The sequence below is a fragment of the Idiotropiscis lumnitzeri genome, chromosome 8 (assembly GCF_059441095.1).
Source record: "Idiotropiscis lumnitzeri isolate Australia: NSW breed Sydney's pygmy pipehorse chromosome 8, RoL_Ilum_1.0, whole genome shotgun sequence".
NCBI classification, from domain to species: Eukaryota; Metazoa; Chordata; class Actinopteri; order Syngnathiformes; family Syngnathidae; genus Idiotropiscis; species Idiotropiscis lumnitzeri.
In genome coordinates, this window is record NC_142398.1 from 23,697,071 (window position 1) to 23,718,815 (window position 21,745).

The following is a 21,745-nucleotide window of genomic DNA, read 5'->3' on the forward strand; positions in this document are numbered from 1 at the left end:
GCGCCAAAGCGCGCCTTCACAATAAAAGCGCTGCCAGCGGCCACGCAAGCCGATGGATGCTCGCGACATTTTGTCCCATTGGGGAAAATTGAAACACTGGCAAAAAAATAAAAATAAATAAAACATCCATGCAAAAATTGTTCCATCATTCATATGACCTCACAGCTCAATTGCAATAAAATATAAAAAGAAAGAACTGAGGTAATGTGGTTGTGCAAGTGTGCTCTCCTAACTAGGCAGGTAGTTGTGTTCACTTTGAAGCTTTTCTTTCTTTCTTTCTTTTTTCAATGGCAGTTGGGTTTGGGTCGTTTGTTTAATTAAGCCTAAACAAAGTTGAGCTCTTCTAGAAGAAATTTCATAATGTTTTTTTTCCCAACAGACAATTGAAGGACTGACTGGAATTTGGAACTGTGACTAATTTTCGACTTCTCGTTGAAGGCCTCAGGTCCAGATCGAGAAAAATGTGGCCACCACCACGTTCACTTTTTTGGCTGATTGGCCCACAAGTTTTTATTCTTTGAAGCAAAGCGCTTTCTGTTGTCTTGCCGCCACAAAGAATACAGTAAATTGTTGTCACAAGTACTTTGCAGCCAGCACTTGCCAGATATTCCTGCAGCTTTTTCTTATGTTGCTGCTGGCCTCCTTAACACGTTTCTTCCCATCTTTTCATCATTCTTGGAGGGATGTCCACTTTTTGTATATCTTTGCTGCACTTGATGAGGACTGCAGTCTATGGAGTGTCCCTTTGACAACACGGATGATCTTGAGCAATAATGACTTCTCTATTTTTATTTGTTTGAACATACAGTATTTTTGTTTTTTTCCCCCTATACTGTATTTTGAAGGTCAGGCCAGAAATGAGCACGTCACTCGGAAGTGACGTCATTGGAGTGGCGAATCGGCGGCGGAAAGTGTAAAATATTACCCAAAACAAACATGGCGGATGGTGAGTTCAGTGTTGTTCTTTGAGTCTTTTCAACGGTAGATACAATAATTCTAATACTTTTGTAGGTCAAAGTTGATGATGTTGCTTCCGTTCGCGTTACGAGCGACCACAAAATGTCCGCAGACGTCGAACGCTTAAAGCTTGATGCTAAGCTAACTTGCTAGCGCCAAATGAGTGCTCCCAAATCAGGACGAGCAACCGCCTGTTTTATTCCCCCCTTTCAATCGCTATAAAACACAACATTTGCACTTTTTAGTGTCAACAGCTGCAAAAGAAAGCAAGAAAAGAGGTTTGGAAACATATTTCGAGGCTGTCCAAGTGACCCCAATTCTCTTTGCAGAGCACACAGACGCCGAACACACGATGGAGCATCCCACAGTGAGTCATCGTCATAATCATCATCATCGTCATCATCATAATCATCGTCATCGTCATAATCATCGTCATCGTCATAATCATCATCATCATCATAATCATCATCATCATCGTCATCATCACGCAATACAATGAGTTGATTTAAAAAAAAATACATTTACTACTGAAGCTCAGAGCTTCGATAACAGATTCTTTCATTTCATTGCAGTGACACTGATGATAAAGTTGCCATTTTACAAGAAAAACAACTAAAATAACGTTTTCCGTCGGGTGGAAATTTCACACGAATATTAACATTTTATGACAAAGGTGACATTGTGAGTTGAGTTCTTGACTGTAACTAAAGTTGACAAGGAAAGTCACAATGTCCTTGCATGATCGGAACCGCTGAAGTCGCAAGTTCACATTTCATGATCGTTTAAATTTTCCAAGAGAAAGGTTGGTTTTCCTTGCAGTTCTAATTTGATGAGGAAAAGTTGCAATTTTAGGAAGAAAAAATAGTTCCTCATTTTACAGCGACTAAAAACAAAGCTGATGAACTTCTGCAGTTCGATTGGTGGACTGTCGTCAATTTGTATTTTAACTTTAACTGTCTTTGGTACTGAATTTTTGCTCATGTTGTAACACAAATGCAATTCTTCACTAATGTGATCAGCAATAATCCGTTTTTTTTGGGGGGTTTGTTTTTTCAGACGCACGCATTTCCAATATGCAAGAGGTTCAGAATGAAATTTATAAAAGGTGCCAGTTGTGTTGATGTCTTTTTTTTAATTTTTAATTTGGGCATATTGTGATGTGCAGGCGAGCATTTGGAGAAGATTTGGAAGGAGAAACGCACACACACGTTGCGTGCGCACCAATCGATGTGTTTGTTGGTGTATGTCGTCTCGGGTGGCAAGATGCTGATTGTCATTTTGTTGTGGCGCAGGTGTCGGAAAACCCCCACGCAGAGTTCGGCCTGACAGACAACATCCAGGTGAGGTGTGGCCACACGCACGTGCGCGCCACACGCACGTGCGCGCGCACGCACGCACGCATAATTGCCACCATGCTTTGCCGTGTGCCAGAGGACACTGGAGCAGGAGAAGACGTGCAAGCAAAAGGTGGACCTGCAGGCCTTGCCCACACGTGCCTATCTGGACCAGACGGTGGTGCCCATCCTGCTGCAAGGCCTCGCCGTGCTGGCCAAGGAGAGGTCAGAGGTCAACAAACACACCACCCCGACTTGCCAGGCAAAACGCTCGACGGGAAACAAATATTTTTGCTGCCAAAAACGGCAACGCAACCAACTTGATAGTTGCAAGCTCGTCTCCCGTTGGCTGACGACAAGTTAACCCGATTCCATTTTATTGATTGATTTGTTTTTTTTCATTGCGTGTTTGCAAGAAAATTCAAATGGCAGCCACGATTTGCTTTGCGCTGCAGAGGCCAAATTGGAATCCCGATTGTCATGACGGTCGTGGTCTCTGATGTTTTGGTGCCATTTTCTTTGGTGAAAAACAAAGAATTTGAATTTGTGTTTTTTTGTTCCATTTTTTGTATGTTTTCTTGGCTTGCCGACGAAACCATGCCCAACTCGCAAGTCGGGTGCCACTATTGCTTATTTTGTTGCGACCGGCGTGCGTCTAACGAAGCGATTTTTTTTTTGTGCATAGGCCACTGAACCCCATCGAGTATCTGGCGGCTTTCCTTCTCAAGAACAAGTCGCAGTTTGACGAGCGCAATTGAAGCTTTTCATCTTTGCCAATAAAAGGTCACACAAGCTCAAGTGGTAGCAAGATGTCCTTTTTATTGGAGCGCAACGGCGGAGACGCCAACGCCAACGCCGTGAAGGAAAAGCTACAAAGTTGGTGTCAGATATAAAAGTGGTGCGTGGCCAGGTCGTCCATGAAAGGTCGCACCAGCGAGTCGGTGGCGAAGTAGAAAATGAGGCCGAATGTGATGGAGATGGGCAACGCTGGCAAGGCTTTCTTGAACATGGCAAGTAGCAGCAGCGTCACGCACAGACCCTGAAACGTACCAACAATTTGACACGCAGTCAGCAAATCCTCTCAATTGATTCACCTCTGGTTGAAGCAGGAGGGGGCGGGGTTATGCACGCACACACATCTCGACAGCAAGTGCCTCATCACCAAACTCGTCGACACGTAACCAGAAACGGCAACCATGCGAAGGCTTCTCATATTTGATATTTGATGGCCGGTATCGGCACCATATCGGTTGCGACTCGCAGATCCGATCCCCGCGTTTTTAGGCAGAATCGGGACCTTTTCCGATATCTGAACGACACAAGTTGGGAACGACTTACAATCAAGATGGCGACGAAGCAGGCGATGGTGGTGTTCCAGTCGCCGCCGCCTGCCGCCGCTTTGCCCACCAGGACGCTGTAGAAGATGAAGTCGCCCAGGCCCAGTTTCACGCCGCCTGACGCCACATTGCGCACACGCGTCACACACACGCGCGTCTCTCACACACACGACGCTGCCGTCACGCCACTCACGCTCGTCCGGCTCGTCTTGCTCCTCCTCCGCCTCCTCCCTCTCGCCGCTGGGCTCCGCCTCCTCATCTGTCACACAACACGGCAAACGTAAGCACGAGCGGCCGCGGTAGTTTGTCGCGTGCGCGGATGCCCACCTGTGTCACACCGTGGCTCGCTGTCCGCGGGGCTCGCCATGCCCACCGTCCACGCCATGGCGGCTGCACACACACACAGATTTCTCGTCAACAACTCGGGTTGGCCTTGCGTGTCAAAACGTTTAAAACAATAAATAAATAAGTCAAACCAGTCTTGGGAGATGCGAGCTGGATTTGAATTCAACAAAGACGCAATCTTGAAGTCAATTTTTCCAAATGATTTGGTTTCATTTTTTTGAAGTGGTGGTGCAACACCATTTTTTTTTTTGTTTTTTTTGGAACCAACTTACACGAGTAGATGAGGGCGGGGAAGATGGGCTCGTTGCGCTCCTGCGCCGTTTCCACCAGCATCCTCAGCGGACCCTTCGGACTCAAGACAGCCACCAAATCTGCGAGCGAGGGAACAAAGACGACCTCGTCAGAACGGCCGACGGGCTCGGAGTTGGGGGGCGTCCGGGGCGGTCACCGTAGACGGAGACGGCGGCCAGGATGAGCCAGGCCGACCACTCGGGCAAATACTTGACAAAGACGAGCGCCATAAGCGCGCTGACCACGATCAGGTAGGCCTGCTGCAGCGCCAGCGGACCCTTCCAGTGGACGCACGTCATGCCCACCGCGCCAAAGTTCCAGATCAGCACGCTCGCCGTCGGGTAGTCCATGGCCACGTTGTACGTCTTCAGCACCTCACTGAGGAGGAGGAGCATAAGCGTCACGTGACCATCGGCGAACCGTACCGCAATTTCCAATTGTCGACTTAGTGATTGGATTCCATTTCGGTCATTAGTTGCCATTCACAATTTAATTCCGATTCACTTTGGTTTTGATTCTTTAGGGAGCAATTCTGTGCCATTTTGATTCCACTCAAATAATTTGTCTGTTTTTTTTTATGTTTTTGGGGCGGTGGGGTTGCAATTTATTTCCGGATGTTTCCGTTTCGATTCAATTTGATTTCAAGTCCTTTTCGTAGTAGTTTGGCCAACCAATGCAAAGCGCCTGCAATTGATTTGCTGATAGAAAATACGGCGTTCTCACCTGAGGTACATGAAGCTAAACCAGAAGAGCAGCAAGAGCGAAGACAGGATGAGCCAGCCGTGGATCAGCTGAGAGCAAAGAGCAGAGCGGCGTGAAAGCAAAGATGGCGGCAGGGGCGGAGGGGGTAAAGGGGACGCACCTTGTAGCAGCGTTTCTTGTAGAGGAAGACCAGGAAGATGGTCATGACCACGATGACGCTGGTCATGACGATGGCGTTCAGGACCGAGTTGAGCAGACGCCGACCCACCGACGACGTGTTTTCTGTGAACGGCGTGTAAATCCTGCGGGCCAGAGCGGCAGGGCGGTAAGTAGCGGCGGCGGGGTTAACGGATGCGGCGGCGGGGTTAACGGATGCGGCGGCGGCTCACAGCTGCTGGTCTGTCTTGTCACTGTAGAAGTGGAGCGACTTGATGGTGGCGACCACCAGCGCCATGCACAACGTGACGGGCACAAATAGCATGATGACGTGCTTGGCTCCATACTTGAGACTCAGCTCCTCGTCGCTCGCCGCCGGCTCCCCGGTGGTCTGCGGGGGAGGGGGCATGCCGGCCGTTTAGCGGGAGCCCCTGGAACCCTTCACGAGTGAGGACGACGACGCCTTACTCCAGAGCCAAAACTAGTGACGCGCAAGTGTGATTGCTCAACACCTAACGAATCGAATCCATTTCGATTCGTTAATCAGATTCCATCGGATTCTTTCATCCCATCCATCCATTCTCTGTTCCGCTTCTCCTCACGAGGGTCGCGGGGGTGCTGGAGCCTATCCCAGCTGTCTTCGAGCAGTAGTCGGGGTCACACCCTGAACTGGTTGCCGGCCAATCGCAGGGCACACGTAAAAAAAAAAAAACAAACATCCGCGCTCACACTCATACCGAGGGGCAATTTCGAGTGTCCAATCGACCTGTCATAGTTTTGGAATGTGGGAGGAAACCGGAGTGCCTGGAGGGAAACCCACGCGAACACGGGGAGAACATGGAAATTCCACACAGGAAGGCCGGAGCCAAAATTGAACCCACGACCTCTGCACTGTGAGAGGCCATCGGGCTAACCGGTTGTCCACCGTGCCGCCGCGGATTATTTCAATTCAATTTAACATCTTGTGGTTGTGATTCACTTAGATTTAGGCTTAAATGCTTTGAGGAAGTGGAAAAAAAGAAAGAAACACTTTAAGAGTGAAGTGAAGTGAACATGAGCGGGACGCCACCTCTGACTCTTGAGCAATTCAACAATGGGAAAATTGAGTCAATTTGAATCCTCTTTCTTTCCTCCTGGACTTTGTGACACTTTCTGGCTTCCTTTTGCTTTGCTGTGTTCCTGACACGCGCAAGGCAAGGTGTCAAATTGATTCAGATCGACTTGGGTCGGCATTGAGGATTCCGTGTTTTTTTTGTTGTTGTTTTTTTTTAGCGTACCGCAAGTCGAGTACGAGCCAGATGTGAACAAGTGGAATTTGGTGATGTCAGTAGCAGCACTAGTAGCACGCAGTTCTGCAAGAGTCCGACTGGAGCGTGCTCGTAGCAACGCAGAAGGTCAACGTTTACCCTTTTTAGTGAGCGCTCATCCGGTCGATACGAAGGCACGGCCGGATTCTCGGATTGGACGAGCGCCGTGCGCTCTGTATAGGCGTCGTCTTCGTTGTCTGAAACGTTCATGGCCACGCCCCCAACTCCGCCTGCAAACACAACATCGCCACCTGACTCGAAAGGGCATCGGCAAATAATCGATCGCCCAATTAATCAACAACCAGTTTATTGTTCAGAAAACTGGTTCCCTTTGAAATGGTCCAAATTGTTCCAATTTCAGTGTCAACGGTTAACATTCTTTGATACCTGTAGTCCTTCATTTGAATCGATATCCTATTTTGGGAGCAAAAGCAAAACCACATGCTGCTAACCGTTTGCATCAAGAGTCTTGTCCCAGTTTTACGCTTGAACGTGATCTGAACTTTATTTTTTGACAATGTGCCGCAACTTCATTGAAAACAAGTCAACCGAAAACGTTTGTGGAACACGTGAGCGAGACGTCAGGTGTGCGCGGCACGTGCTCAATTGCTTTTTGTCTCCGGATAACTCAACTGGCTCCAGAAATGTCGCCTCGCTGAACGAGTCCAACACGAGCTATCGACGGCGTCCTTCTGAGGAGGAAGTTACGGCGCCTCGTGTCACGTTTTCAGGCAGCTAAGTCCAGCGCCGTTCACGACACGTCACCGCAGCTACGTGCCGACATCACAATCAAACGGCACCTGGGCTTTTTCGGGCGGGCTTTCCTCACGAGGTCGTTTGCCACGATGATGCACAACACGAACAATCGCACTTGCGTCTCTCCGATCGAAAGAAATCGAAAAGTGAGAACGTGGTCGTGGACATTGCCGCTCGGAAAATGGACATTTAAAGCGATTAGCACATCCGCAACGTTTCGGCCGTGATTTGCAACCAACATTTGATTGAGCATTTTGCCATGAAGTGCAAAAAATGAATAAGGTGGTGTTCCTTTGAGGTCGTTTTGCCAGCTAAACTTGCCAATTGTGAGCAACGGCGACAGTTGAGCAACAACCCGACACCCTTTTGTTTTGCTCACCATCGACAATTACTTGCACTTGTACAGCAACTTACAAAGAGAAGTCTCAAATCAAAATGTCCAAAATGTTTTGTTCTGTAAATTCAATTACATTTTGTTTTTATGAAGTACAATAATCAAGTGAGCTGCCTACACTTATTAATTTAAAAAAAACTATCTTAGAAGACACAAATCATATTTAAGTTAACAATTAACACAATTACATTTATACATAGAACAGCTACGAACAGAAATGTTGGATTTCAATCAATACGCATCGAGACAGAAAATAAGACAACGGCTACATTAGCAATTTAGCAGACGTGTTTTTTTGGGGGTTTTTTGGGCGGACGCTCTCGGACCGGAAGACGTAAACGGCTGACGTCATGACGGAGAGGTTCGATGTTAAACAGATATTCAATATTTATCACCTCATCAATAATACTTTCACCACAGAATTTCAAGATCTAACCAATAATCGGTCTCCAAATTACATTTATAATCAATTTAGCTTTGCAAAACGACAACGATTTTATTGACATATTTGTGGCAAAGAAAATGTACACTAGTATCAAATGAAAAACATTTACAAAATGCATTTTCATGGACACAACTACACATAAATCCCAAATAATTTTTGGACGGCATGTCATATCGAAAGTCTTTCCTTACTTGAACCATTTTTAACAACTTGAAAACGAACTGCCCCCCCTCATAAAAAACGTCTTTCCTGTCTTTGCACTTTTACAATAATAGCTTTTATTGTTTTTAATGCTATAAATGTTTTTTCTGTCACGTTTGTAATCCAATTTTCTCATCAATTCGTGGAAATGTAATCATGAAAGAAACGCAGGATGGGGACTTAAAATCCAAAAAGACTGAACAATAAATGCGGAGGTTGGGATTTGCGCAAATGGCGAGAAGGAATACAAATTGCATTGCAGCGATTCGAATGTCGCCGTGAAAGACTTGGCACATTTTTAAGAGACTTCCGGTAACAATTGATTCATTTTGAAGCTGATTACAATTCGGAACCCTTTTTTTTATCGCCCTCCTTCGACGAGAACTGAAATCCTCCTTTGACGTCGCACAATTATGTCAAGTGACGAACTCGAAAGGATTGGTCGTGTGACGTCACTACCCCGCTCAACCTGGCCTGTTTTGTTTGTTATTTGGTTGAGATGTTTGAGAGAGAATGTTTGACGTCAAAGTTTACCTGATTTGTTGAGCCTGCGCCGCGGAGCCTGCCAGTCCCAAACCGGAAGTCGAAAACCGGAAGTCAAGTCAGCAGGTTGTCAGATGACCACAACTCACGTAATCTAAGTGACGTACGCCTCTGCGCTGCCAAAAAGACGTGACCACGATATGTGGATTTTTTTTGCAGTATGACCAACGTCACCAGGAAGAGCAAAAAAAGGATGAAAGTTATGTACGGCGACATTATTGTAGCAAAAACATTTACAAATGCGTATTTCATTCCACAAATGTGTAAAAACAATCCGGAGTACCCGGAGGAAACCCACGCAGGCACGGGGAGAACATGCAAAGTCCAGACGTGAAGGCCGGAGGCGGAATCGAACCCACGACCTCTGCACTGTGAAGCCATCGTGCTAACCAGTCGGGCGTGCAGTTTTAACTAAATTAATTAATTAATTAATTAATTTAAAAAGTACTAAATACAATAAAGGTGAGCATTGTCAATGTGTCAATTGGCTGGTCTAGGGAAGTTTCATCTGTTTTTTTTGCTTCAGTCGTTATATTATTAGTGCCATTTTTGTTTGTGTACTGACGCTATATACATAAAGTTGGATGGATTGTATATATATATATATATATATGTAATGTTGCTTTTACTACCCCTAGAGGGCAGTATTGAGTTCTTTGACCGGATGCTTATGTGAAGGAAATAAAGACACAAAAAAACTTCGGAGGAGGAGGTCAAAGCAGAGTTATCGCAAGACGAACATCAAACTACCGCATGACAATCATCAAATAAAAAAAACCCCCGACAGATTTGGCCTGAACGGATGCAGTTCCCGGGACCCGATTGGTGATCGGAACCCTTGACCTCATTGCTGGGTTGACTCAGGCTGACGGCGCACAAGCATGGAACGCGCAAAGAGTTGGGCCGGAACACGTCGATTTCTTATTTGTCGGCAGGCAAATGCACACACGACAACTTTGTCGCTCGTTATTCTCATCGCATCCGTTTCACAGGCTCAAACATTTGGAGGCCCGAAAGAAATGAAATCAAAACATTTCTCCCAACAATTGCAATAATGTTTCGGATTTTATTTATGTGTTCAACATGGATCACTCGGTAATGATCATGAGGGCAACGTCGTCATTTAGAAAAAAAATTCAATTCCGCCTGAATCGTGCCATCGTCGTCCGTCCGTCGGCGTTACGATGGTCGGAGGTCCAAAAATAAGGAGGTGGCGGCAACAGCAGCGGCGTGGTCAGAAGCCCGGGATGTGGCAGTAAGCCTCGAGCGACGACAAGACGATGTACGTCAACCACAGACTGAAAAACAAGCCGGCAGTGGCTGTCTTAGCGAGCGGCGGTCCGCCGAGTTCTCCGCCGATTTCAGGTCGGCGCCGATAGATGAGAACGCCGATGCAGATGAAGGCGAAGATGGTGAAGAGGGTGACAGAGAAAGCCAACGTCCCCGGGTCCACCCTGAACACCTGGTTTTGGGAGGAGTGGTAAATGGCGGCGATGGACCAGGCCACGCCGATACCCAGGAACACGTTGACGGCGTTACTTCCTGTTACGTTGCCAATGGAGGCATCGGCGTATTGGTCCTGGCTGGCCGCCACCTTGCTGGCGAAGGTATCTGAGGAAGACACAAGACCCTGAGAAGACATCGTGCCTCGGCCATGCCAGACACGCGAGCGACCACCTACCTGGCACCGACGTGCCCAACGCCACGAACACCACAGCTGTGACAGAGTCCTTCAGACCCACCGTGCAGCCAAAGTGCGACGCCAGGTCCCCGATGACCGCTGTCAGGGCGCCGATGACTGCGATCGAGACCACGAAGCACGCCCAGCCGCTCCAGTAGTCGGTGGGCGGGACTAACGCAAACAGAACTTTCCAGAAGACGGTCAGGAAATGCATCACATAGTCCAGAGCAGACGGCGGCTTCTTGCTGTCACCATCGTCATCGCCTACACACAAGAAAGGCGGGCCACATTTTCACTGAAGTGTTTCTGCGGCTGCTCTGGCCGCCGTCACCGACTTCAGCGTTCCGTTTCGGCCGAGTGACCCGCGGGCCACTGGGCAGGAGCGGAACATGCGGCGCATGCCCTGCTGGTAGCTGCTGACACCAGGCAAGACTGCGGCTGCTCGACATGCTGGTCCTGCTGGTCCGGCTGTGGCAGGGTTGACCCGTCGGGTCTTGGCCGGACTGTCGTTTGCTTTTGCTGCCGGTCTTGCCGGTGACACCACCACGAGAACGCAACACAAGCATGCTTGGTGTTTTTTTTTACTTGCAAATTGTTTACCTGCGCTTATTGTGATGGCCTCCACAAATTGTTCTCTCCACGACGTCGTTCCCACAAGCACGGCCAGTCTGGTCTTCTTAAGAACCTTGTCCACAGCACTCTGGCACACAATGTTGTGTCAAGACACGCCAACAATTGTCGGACACAAATCAATACTTGAACTTGAAGACTATATGTGACCGAAGAAGATTTGATGAAGGTGACACCTTAAACTCGTAAGACCCTTCAATGACGACTTCCAGTTTGACGTTTTCGCCCAACATCGGTCGACCCAACCGAGCGATCCGCCGCTCATCTTCCTCTTTTGTCCCCAAGTTCTCGGCTCCTTCTGAGAGACACACACTTGCGCTGAAAGGCCCTCGCAGAGGATGGACGACGACAAAGCTCACCTGAGATGGTAATAATGGAAGCGGGGTTTGGTTTTTCTTGCCGTTGGAGCTTTCTGTAGACCGGCTCCTTGCCTGTCGGATGATGAGGTGAGAAGAAGGTGAGAAGGTGGTGAGGAAAAGCCAAAAAGAGAGGTGAGAAAAGGTTTTGGGAAGAAGACACATGGTACACCTGACCACAAGGTCCTCCAGGAGCACAGACTGGATCGGCGTCCACCAGTCGCCGCAAACAACCAGTCAGTGTTCTTGAAGAAAAGTGCTCTTACCGAACATTGGTTTGTCTGTCAAAACAAAAGCGTGACATTACTCATTAGCCGACATGATGTCCTTCCGAAAGTTCTGCTTTCGCTCACCTGTGAGCAAGAATCCACCTACAGAGAAAGAGATAAGAACACACTTTGGCTTCATTTTCTCAGAGAGCTTGCTTGGAAAAAAATGCGTACGACCCAAAAAAGAACAGAAGCCCAAAATATTGAAAAACGGGCATGTAGCATGAAAGGCGACTTACCAACTTCTTGAAGCAGAACAGCTGAGGACGTCGACCACAAAACAGGAAAGAAACGTGTTTTCAGCTTTGTGACACACAAACCGAGCAAAGCAACAAACATTTGGGTCTTTGGCTGTTTTTTTTTTTTTTTAAAAATGTGATAACATCAAGATCTGAATTATTCCAAAAACTCTGATGAATTATTGAGATAACTACCAAATTCGAGGGCAAGTCGAGTCAAATTGACTTCTATGGCCCTCAATCAGAAGAAAGTCTGGAACGTCCCCACAGTTGACAAATATTAACGACATTCCCTGATCTGAACCCGCAGGAGGGCTAGGAAAAACGCCCAAAATGCGAAACCTTGAAAAGGAGCCAGATGGGGTCGCACAATGCTGAAATCCTCAGAAGATGTGGTCAGCCATGTGCAAACCTCCTTTCGGACCTAAGAACTCAATAGTCCCTAAAAGTGTACTCATTGTATGGACTGATGACGTGTCAAAAGTGAAATGGAAATGAAATGCTGTAAGCTAAAACGTTTTTTTTTGTCAATTGGCCAAACCTTTAAAATACAGAGACGTTGTGGCTTCATCAATTCGCGCAAGAAAGCTTTTCAAGATTGTCCTCGAACATTGACTTGGGGTCAGTTTGCATGTTTTTTGCCTGAGCAGGAACAGAGCTGTGCGCTTAGCGAGGTGCTTTGCTCGCCCCGGCGAGAGGTGAGAAAGGCCACACCCCCACCTTTCCTGTGGCTCATCTCCAGCAGTCGTGGCTTGTCAATCTCCACCCAAAACTTTTTGTTCTTCTCGTACGCTTCGCCGTCGATGATGTTGATGCGAAGCGTTTTACTGAAACACAAAGAGAAAGAAGCATGACGATGGTGATGATGAAGCCGTCACGAAGAAGAAAAAACTCGCCGCCTGATCGGTTGATGAACTCCCGCTAAAAAGGGACGCGGCAGCAGCCGGCTAAGATGTTTTCTCGTCTTATGACCCGGTTCGTGTCGCACATAATTTGCACTCACCAGATCTCATCGTTGTCAAACTCCAGGACGCCGTGAGTGTCCTCGAAGTCTCGGCCGCCCCCTTTGGCGGTCCCTTCAATGGTTCTGTATGGCACGGCAACCACTCCACGAGCGCCAGTGGTCCGGACGACCCCGATCTCCATCACGCCGATGTTCTCGCTCACAGTCATTGCCGGCTCCTCAAAGGTGAAGATGCCTGCGTGGTCGTCGTCAAATATGCTGACCGTGGCTGTCCAAGGCAAAGCCAGAGCCGCCGAACTGCCGTCATCTCTTCCCTCGACGCCGCCGTCGCCGCCCGAAACAACCCTCACGCCGCTTAAGTGGACCAGGAAGTGCTCCTCTTCCTCAAAGACATCGTCGTCGACAATTTCAATACGGATTTCCTTCTGGGTCTCGCCGGCCCGGAACACCAACGTTCCCCGCTTGCAGCAGAAATCCGAACCGGCTTTGGCAGTGCCGTCTTGCGTCTGAAAGTCAACAGCGATGCTTGAACTCAGATCGCCTGCTCGACGCACATTCAGTGCAACGCTGCCGCAGTTTTCCAAGCACTGGTACCTTGCCGGTTGGAAGAACACCTCAGCGGACCTTTGGGACGCGACGTCGCGCCAAGGGATGCCGCGGTCGGGGTCGGCAGCCGACTCGTTCTTTGGGATGTCCGTCGCGGTCTGCGAGGCGTGGCACCGGTGGAACGTGCCACTTTGGTCCCGCTGTGTTGAACCGTGGTAGACGGCGAGATCCCGAAACTGCTCGGTCTCCTCGACCCAATGTTTGGGTTTCAAATGCTCCGGCCTCCTCGCTGGGCCGTCTTCCAGCGGCACGTCAAAGCGCAGCTCGGTGTCAAACAGGGCCGGCATTTGGAAAGGAAGCTCCGGCTCACCCTCGGTCTCTATGATGACCCCCCTGCGCTTCCCCCCTCGGTAGCGCTTGTACACGTACTTGTAGAAGAGGAGGCGGCGGTCGGCCACGTATGCAAAGCTGACGCAAACGGGAAAGAAGAAGAGTGTCAGAAGCCCCTCCCAAATCTCCACGACGCCCGGCGAGAAGAAGGCCAGGATCAGGTAGAGCCACGTGTAGGCAAAGACACTCCAGGCGGCCGTGACGAAAAAAACGCGCAGGTGCTTGACCCTGCGGGTCTCCCCGTCGGGGATGACGTAGACGCAAAGGCCGATGATGACAAACATGTTGAAGGCAGCGCTTCCCACGATGGTGTTGGGCCCCAGTTCTCCGGCGTCAAAGTTGTGACCGCAAATCTCGACAACAGAGAGCAGGATTTCCGGAGCGGACGAACCCAGCGCCATGAGAGTCAGGTTGGACACGGTCTCATTCCAGATGCGCACGGTGGTCGTGAACCTTTCCCCGTTGGATTTTTTGACGCTTATCTGTCGCTCTTGAGATGTGATGACCTCGATGGACGCCATAAAGCGGTCGGCGATGATGGACACGCCCACGAACATGTAAGCGAGACCCACAAAATAAATGGTAGCCCTGGCCAGGCGGTCCGGGAGGCCGGGGTCCTCCGGTTGCCACGGGGACAAGACGACGCCGTCCTTGCACTTGGTGCCGCCGCTGCATTTGGTGTTGTTGCGCAGCGTGTCGTTCATCCGGGCGACGGCAGCGCAGCTCGCCGCGTTCGCAAACACCAGCGGCAACAAAACAAGCCACGATGACGGCGTCACGGCTCGATGCATTGCGAGATGTTAGCGCTCCTCCGCTAGCCTGCCGGATGGAAAGACGCGAACGGCGTATTACAAAAAAGAACAAATTCAATCAGACGTTATCAGGCTCACATTTCGAGGACCACCAAACCACTTTCGACTTTTTACGTAACCATGTGAAAAGAAATAATTGATAACGAAAGCCAGTTGCAGATTGGACGTGACGTCAAAGGGCAACGACGACGGCATATCAACTTTGTTGCCTGACACCGTTTGGGGGGAGAGAGGGATTTACTCATCCGATCCCGACTTCAAGTTCTTTGTGCAAAAAATAATTCACCCCCAAAAAAATCATCTGCTCAACATGACGATGTTGCAATCGAGCTTTCGTGATAAAATGGAATACGGAGCTTGATGTTGCGGCATAATTAATACGTCACATTCTCACAAATTGAAAAAAAAAAAGAAAAACGATTTCACGTTTGGTTTGGAATTGTTTGGGTGTTTTTTTTTTTCAAATCAATACTTGATAGAGTGATGTGAACAGCGTATAATAAAGATGATCTGCGCATTTCATATCCAACAGAAAGTTTTCCGTCATGGCTTTAGTTTTTGGATTAAAATATATATTTTTTTTAATTGATTGGTTGATGCAAACTCACCTTCCAAAGCTTTCTATGAACTTGGATAAAAATGTTGAAAAAGGACGAAGAGAAGATGTGAAGAGGACGAGAAGCTGACAGAAAGTGAAGCAGCTGAGTGGGCCCACACACTTCTAATGTGAGTGGGCGGAGCCAAGAGAGAGCTCCCGCCCATATTTGTCACTTCCAGAAGAAAGCATCACAATCAAGACAATCTGCTCTGCTTAAGGAAGGCTTGAAAACAAAACAAAACAAGAGCATTCCTAATTAGTGCAAAAAGAAAATGCTCAGCTCACGTGTTTGCATCGCCAGGGAAACGTGGACGGGGGAGGGGGCGTGATAAGCGCACTTAAGTGAGGAGATAAAGTTCTAAAGATGGCTGCAGAGCGACGGGCTTATCAGGGTGCCGGTGGCCAAACGCCACCAAACAAGGTAACAAACAAGTTAAAAGGTTTGCCAGGTTTGCGATAGCGGCTAACGCTAAAGATTGCAATGACCTTCGCCAACCTTCACCAAGCTCGAAGATCCTAACAGGAAGTGCGTGTGAAAAAATTGCACGTTTTGATCAGTGCGGATGGTCAACACCACTTATTTCCTCAATCCAAAAATGGGTTAGGGTTAGACTTCGCAGCCTGCACAATGGCGCCATCGAAATCCGAAGCAGGCAGCGCTACCGCCTGTACTTCCATCTATGGATGAAATCCTGGAACGCACAAAGTCATTGTAGCGCCCAAATTGAGTTAGCGCATAAGCATGTCAATATTGGTCGTGGCATGGATAGAAACGTAAACAGACCCAGACTTCAAGAAATGCAATCTTAGTGAGCATTTGAAAGGACGCCATAAGTGCAGTTGACTTTGAAAAAAAAAAAACGGGCCGTTGTGATCCATTTCCTTCTTGAGCGGCGAACAACGCCAGTGACTGGTATCGGTGACGGCCATTTGCGAGTACTCGATGCCTTGAAGTCAGGCCGGCATCAGCTCGATTCGAATCCGCGGTAATCGGTACTCAGGATTCAAATGTGTCTGGAATGCTATGAGAGCATCATGCCATCCTTTATTTACTTGAATTGCTCCTTACAGGAGCACTTGAAAACATTTTTGTTCAACTCATAATATCTGATGAAATTGGAAATGCAAGCTCATTGTGCATGCAGTGATGTAGTTACGAGAAGAGAAGAGGAATTTGGTTCTTTATTTTCATGCAAGTCAAAAAGTCAAACATATCCCAAATCAAATACTGTATCTTGCGCCGCTTGGAATGCCAGCAGGCTAATCATGTGCCGCCGCCGCAGCGCTGTTGGCAGTCATCTCGAGACTACGAAACCGGTTGTCAGGCTCCGACTTCCTGTGTCTGAAGACCAAAAAAAGGACATCCTTCAATGTGTGCTGCTGTCTTTTGACTGTAGGGAGCAGTGCGAGGACGTGTTGTCGAAACACAACACGTTCCTTCCCGCCGCCTACCTTCCCTCCTCAATATCCAGAATGTTCTCAGGCAGGCGCACATTGAGCGTCTCAGGAAGCAGGAAGACGAGCGCGCCACTGAGTATTCCCGTGGCGGAAAAGATGAGCGCCGGCAGGAACAACCAAGTGTCCTCAAGCAGCATGATCATCGGGGCCACCGAGCTCCCGATGCGGCACAGACAGGAAGTGTAACCGATTCCACACTGCCTGTCCAAAGAAACAAATCGTGGCTATCGTGTGCTAGCGACATGGGCTCACTGAAAGCAGAAGTAAACGATTGACTTGCATGACACTCAAACTACTTCCATCCGAAGAAGAGAAGCAGAGATTAGAATTAGAAATCCCTTTATTGTCATTGTACTCAAGTGTGCAACGAGATTAGAGGGCTCCCCTCTCCAGTGCAATACAACAAAGATGGGGAAAACCTGGTCCAGAAAGTCAAAACCCTGCCGCAGTTTGGCTTTTGGCCGCAGGTGCGTCTACCAGATGAGCTCGTTTAGCCGCCAGTTAAGCAGACGCACCCGTGGCTAAATCCAAACTTCGGGACCTGGATTTGCCACCTCCGAAGACAAGTTGAACTTCGGTGTCCCAGAGGCTAGACGTAGACCGACCGTCTCGAGAGTGAGGCTTGGTGGTCTTACCGAAGGACGGTGGGGAAAAGCTCGGCCGAGTAGAGGAACGCGGTGGTGAACGCCGCCTCGGAGAAGCCCTTTGCCACCACGGCCACGCAGGTCCGTAGCACAGACAAGTCTGAAAAAGAAAAGGGAAACGCGCACTCGAGACCTGGCCTCATTCGGCTTTGTCTGCCGCTTGCGCTCACCGAGAGGAATAGCCGCATTGATGGCGATGAGCGCGCCCGTCGTGATCAGAAATCCTGCCTGACCGTTGCGTCGCCCGATCCAGTCCAGAACAAAGTAGGCCAGGATTTTAGCGGGCGCCTCGATGGCCCCGTAGATGAATTGCGTGAGGTAGATGTTGACGCCGAAGCCTGAGATCCTGAAGCTGATGCCATAGTAGAGGAAGCCCACGGAAAACCAGAAGACTCCAGAGACCAGCGTGATCTTCCTCAGCTGAGGCGTCTTGAGCAGATCCAGGTAGGAATGGCTCGTGTTGGCCATGTCGGACATGGCCGCCTTCTCCAAGATCTGCAACAAGAGGGGGCTTTTCACGCAAAAGTGGCGCAGGAAGCGTACCGGTGGCGACGCCTACTTCCGGCTGCAGTCTGTTGGCATTCTTCCGGTTCATCTTGGCGCAACGAACAAGGCACTCATGGGCCTCGGCGGTCCTGCCGTTGGCGAGCAGCCAGCGGGCCGACTCGGGCAGCCACCTGGATGGTGACGGCGGCGCACGTGAACGGGGTCGCGCTCTCCGGGCCCCGCAGACGTGCTTCTGACTTACCAGCAACTGACCAAAGCCACAAGACACGGCGCCGTCACGGCCAACATCAGGTGGCGCCATTCTCGGATGGCGTAGGCCAGCAGGGCCAGCAGCATGTTGCCCGCGCTCCACGACAAACTGATGAGCGTGCCCGTCAAGGTGCGATGCTTCACGTCCGTCCACTCGATGCCTGAGAGACACAAGCGTTTAAAGCTCGGGACGGCTACGACAAAGCGAGCGTCGCTCACCCAGAACTGTGCCGATGATGGATACGCCGCTCAATGTCATGCCGCTCAGCGCGCGAGACACGGCGAACATGGTGTAAGAGCTGGCAAAAGCCGAGGTCGCGCCCAACATGGTGGTGCCCGCCAGCGCCGCCACCAGCATCAACTTTCGACCGAACCTGCACACATGACCGCCAAGACCATCGTTTAGTCTTCCGGAAAGAGCCCAAAGAGCAGCACATGCAAAATTGTGGTCCCGCGGGTCATTCACGAGCACCGGGGAAACTGCGAGCGGATTGGTTGACCTGATCGCGAGGGAATCGCCGACTCCAAAGCCTACCGCAGCTCCGTGCATTCGAGTTCATTGGGGGTGGCACGGCTCAGCGGAAGAGCGGTCGTTTCTCACCCAGAGGTTGCGGGTTCCACCCCCCCCGGCCCTTTCCGACCACGTCACAGTGTCCTCGAGCAAGATGCTGAACCTCGAGCTGCTTCTGCTGCTGCGCCGGCCTTCAGGAGGCGAATGTGAAGCGCAAAGAGTGTCTTCATAGGTGGACAAGCGCTATCCAAGTCACGGGCCGTTTGCCATTCATTGGCTTTGAGTTAAGAATGGGCTCGCTGCAGTTTGCTGCCCCCTGGTGTCAAATATCCTTCTCGTCTCACCCCCTGGTTCGACCACCAATAATAAAGCAACATACGTCGGCGTGTTACCTGAGCCGCTTGTCCTCACGAGGGTCACGGGCGTGCCGGAGCCCATCCCAGCTGTCTTCGGGCAGGAGGCGGAGTCACACCCTAAAGTGGCTGCCAGCCAATTGCAGGGCACAAAAAGATGAACAACGAGCCTCGCTCGCAGACACACCTGGGGCCAATTTAGAGTGACCAATCAACCTACTATGAAATGTTTTGGGAATGTGGGAGGAAACCGGTAAAAAGCCACGCGGGCACAAGGAGAACATGCAAACTCCACACAGGAAGGCTGCGAGGCGGACATGCTCACCAGTCGGTCTAATAAAGCGTAACATATCTGCACGCACGGTTAAAAAAAAGCAACAAAGAGTCTTGAGCAGATTGAAATTCCTCCAATTCGATGATCCTGAAAAAACTGATAGTATTTTCTGTCTAAAGGTTGAGTCTTGATCTCATCTGGACTTGGACTTGACCTCGATAAAGGTGCAATTTTAACGTAAACAGACTGTAACCAATCAACAAAGTGCATAGACAATGACAATCAAGGAAGCGTCGGAGAATCAAATCAAATATGTCCAACGCGACGGAATTTTTTTGTTAAAAAAAAACAAACAAAAAAGAAAAGAAAGAGAAAGAAAAGGAGAGCGAGAGGGAGAGAGAGAGAGTTGGTTTCCCAGACGGCAGGAAGTATTTTCCAAAGACAGCTTTTCCAGGACTGAGCCCAAGCGACTGCCGTTCCGCCCCCCGCGCCATCTTGGAAGGGTCATGAGAAGACAGACGTGACCGTGCGTGGAAAAATGGCAGAACCGGCCGGATTTCTTGACCACTTCCTCTTTTTCACGCTTGTTTACAAGAGTCACACAAGACACGGCAGAAGACTCGGTGCTTTGTTGTGACTTTCTGTCTGCTAACTTACTTGTCAGAGAGATGTCCAAAGAGGATGGCGCCAAAGGTCACCCCCAGGAAGAAATACGTGGCCAACACCTGATTCAGTTGCCGGTTCTCGCACACCAGGTCCCACTGCACGCACACAGACAGAATGGAAGACTTGATCCAAACCTGGTCCAGATTTGCTCACAACCTGCTCAAGACCCGATCAAAGCCCCTGAAAAAGACCTGGCATACACCTGGGCCAAGACTTGATTGGAGTCCGATTAAAACTTGGTCAATAGTTGATCGAGTCCTGATCAAGACCTCTTGTATATTTGTGCAGGAAAAACAAAACGAGGAGTGAAGTCTTTCCACGGCAGGCACCTGGAGTTTTTGGGGGCACGCGGTGAGGGAGGGGGGTCACCGCAAGCAAAAGGTTCGTTCAAAGCAGAGCAGAGGTGGACTTGGCCTCACCTCGGTGGCGGTGGTCGAGGTGAACTCGGATCTGTCATAGACGTAGCCGTGAGGACAAAGCCCGGTCCAATTCTTCTCCAGGGTCAGGTTGCCGCTCGTCGACCCGTCGTCGACGCCGCATGAGCTCCGGGTGCCGGCTTCGGCTCGGGTCAAGTCCGGGGCCGGTGGTCCGTGGGCGCAAATGTGCGCTGGTGTCGCTGACACAAAGTTGTGCAGCAAGAAATGGAGCGACAGGATGGCCCGCGGGAGGCACAGGATGCTCAGAACGAGGAACTGGAAGTTGGAGAAGCCGCCGACATCGTCGAGGATTTCCTCGAACCTCATGGCGCACGCTTGCTTGAGCGACTTCAGAGGCGTTTCTGCTTCTTGGGCTTTTTGAGGCAGAAAGAGGAAGGGGCGTGCGTGCGAGCGGGAGGAAGACATTCCTTGCTTGATCCGCAGCTGGCAACAAGACAATTCGACATGATGTCTTGTTCCGCATGACCAGTGGTGGACCGTCAAATACTTTGTTACTGTACTTGTGTTGGTCGATCCATTTCTTTTTTCTAAGCCAACCCTCAAAGTTACATACAATATATAGTTTGTAAATCTCTTACCAAAAGTTACCTTACTAGTAAAACAAGTGAGGAAGTCTCATGAGAAACCAAATAAGAAATATTGATTAGATTGACCAAACAAATAGTTACCTGTACTTCTTGAAGTACTCAAATACTTATTGAAAGTGATCTATCGGATGGAGATGCCGATTAAAAAAAAAAAAAACTTGACAAAGATCTCACATTAATGAACAACAGAAAGTACCAGATCAATATTTGTTTCTGAAGAGGAACGGAAAATGGCAGCGAAGGCAAAAAAAAAAAAAAAGATCTGGCAAAGTGGCTTTCATTCCAAAAGTTGCATCATCGGGTTGACCCCATTTGGATTGGCTCCATTCTATTGCGGTCGCACCTCACGGAGATGTCGGCTTTCCCGACGATTGGGGAACATAAGCTCCCATTTCTCGCCATCTCCGTTTGTCACTTCTGCTGACTGAAAATGACATCGCAGTTGCTCAAGTAACGACCAATCACGGCTCACCTGCATTCTAAAGCTGAGTCATGATTGGTCGCTAGCTGAGCACCAAGAAACTGTGATGACATTTTCAGTCCGCAGAAGTGACAAAATGGCCACCCGCTGAGATGGATTTTACTGCTCAACTCGATGTTAATCGGAATGCGGCGTTTTCACGAGTGGGACGACATTTTTTTTGTTTGTTTGTTTTATGACTTCTAATTTTAATTATTGCCCTAAAAATAATGATAATTGTTTGACCTTGGTAGCTGGGTGAAAAAAAACGTTTTTTCTTGTCGTTATTGTGAGTCATCATCTTTTGTTTGTTGCCAACGCTCGCCACGCTGGGGAGCACGTTTTG

General features: G+C 49.3%; 4 protein-coding genes across 9 annotated transcripts; 1 reads left to right on the plus strand and 3 right to left on the minus strand.

Annotated features, from left to right (window-relative positions):
• The first annotated feature begins 867 nt into the window (after window positions 1–867).
• Window positions 868–3,089, plus strand: LOC148332934 (protein dpy-30 homolog). The gene is made up of 5 exons (XM_088302983.1): window positions 868–946; window positions 1,287–1,324; window positions 2,250–2,297; window positions 2,389–2,516; window positions 2,977–3,089. The coding sequence occupies exons 1-5, from the start codon at window positions 937–939 to the stop codon at window positions 3,047–3,049; spliced, it is 297 nt and encodes a 98-aa protein (XP_088159109.1). The 5' UTR covers window positions 868–936; the 3' UTR covers window positions 3,050–3,089.
• Window position 3,090: 1 nt separating this feature from the next.
• LOC148332935 (presenilin-2-like) lies at window positions 3,091–8,895 on the minus strand. Of its 2 annotated transcripts, XM_088302981.1 has the most exons (11): window positions 8,760–8,895; window positions 6,529–6,659; window positions 5,356–5,513; window positions 5,127–5,268; window positions 4,988–5,055; window positions 4,422–4,642; window positions 4,246–4,344; window positions 3,956–4,018; window positions 3,822–3,887; window positions 3,630–3,745; window positions 3,091–3,330 (listed from the first exon to the last, which is right to left on the minus strand). In XM_088302981.1, exons 2-11 carry the CDS (start codon window positions 6,637–6,639, stop codon window positions 3,175–3,177), a joined length of 1,200 nt encoding a protein of 399 aa, XP_088159107.1. In that variant the 5' UTR covers window positions 6,640–6,659; window positions 8,760–8,895; the 3' UTR covers window positions 3,091–3,174. The 2 variants fall into 2 exon arrangements, with proteins under 2 accessions (XP_088159107.1, XP_088159108.1); XM_088302982.1 differs by lacking the exon at window positions 6,529–6,659 and having other exon boundaries at window positions 8,760–8,824.
• Window positions 8,896–9,987: 1,092 nt separating this feature from the next.
• LOC148332936 (sodium/calcium exchanger 1-like) lies at window positions 9,988–15,328 on the minus strand. The gene is made up of 11 exons (XM_088301928.1): window positions 15,264–15,328; window positions 12,947–14,662; window positions 12,664–12,770; window positions 11,944–11,964; window positions 11,789–11,806; window positions 11,702–11,716; window positions 11,439–11,510; window positions 11,256–11,377; window positions 11,050–11,149; window positions 10,450–10,713; window positions 9,988–10,379 (listed from the first exon to the last, which is right to left on the minus strand). The coding sequence occupies exons 2-11, from the start codon at window positions 14,632–14,634 to the stop codon at window positions 10,003–10,005; spliced, it is 2,784 nt and encodes a 927-aa protein (XP_088158054.1). The 5' UTR covers window positions 14,635–14,662; window positions 15,264–15,328; the 3' UTR covers window positions 9,988–10,002.
• A 1,090-nt stretch (window positions 15,329–16,418) lies between these two features.
• LOC148332937 (solute carrier family 22 member 7-like) lies at window positions 16,419–20,665 on the minus strand. Of its 5 annotated transcripts, none has more exons than XM_088301936.1 (9): window positions 20,335–20,665; window positions 19,907–20,010; window positions 18,331–18,485; window positions 18,104–18,272; window positions 17,915–18,032; window positions 17,526–17,850; window positions 17,347–17,455; window positions 16,706–16,912; window positions 16,419–16,595 (listed from the first exon to the last, which is right to left on the minus strand). In XM_088301936.1, exons 1-9 carry the CDS (start codon window positions 20,656–20,658, stop codon window positions 16,514–16,516), a joined length of 1,593 nt encoding a protein of 530 aa, XP_088158062.1. In that variant the 5' UTR covers window positions 20,659–20,665; the 3' UTR covers window positions 16,419–16,513. The 5 variants fall into 5 exon arrangements, with proteins under 5 accessions (XP_088158062.1, XP_088158064.1, XP_088158067.1 ...); XM_088301938.1 differs by lacking the exons at window positions 19,907–20,010; window positions 20,335–20,665 and adding exons at window positions 18,612–18,813; window positions 19,015–19,852; XM_088301941.1 differs by lacking the exons at window positions 19,907–20,010; window positions 20,335–20,665 and adding an exon at window positions 19,015–19,851.
• Between the last annotated feature and the right edge of the window lie 1,080 nt (window positions 20,666–21,745).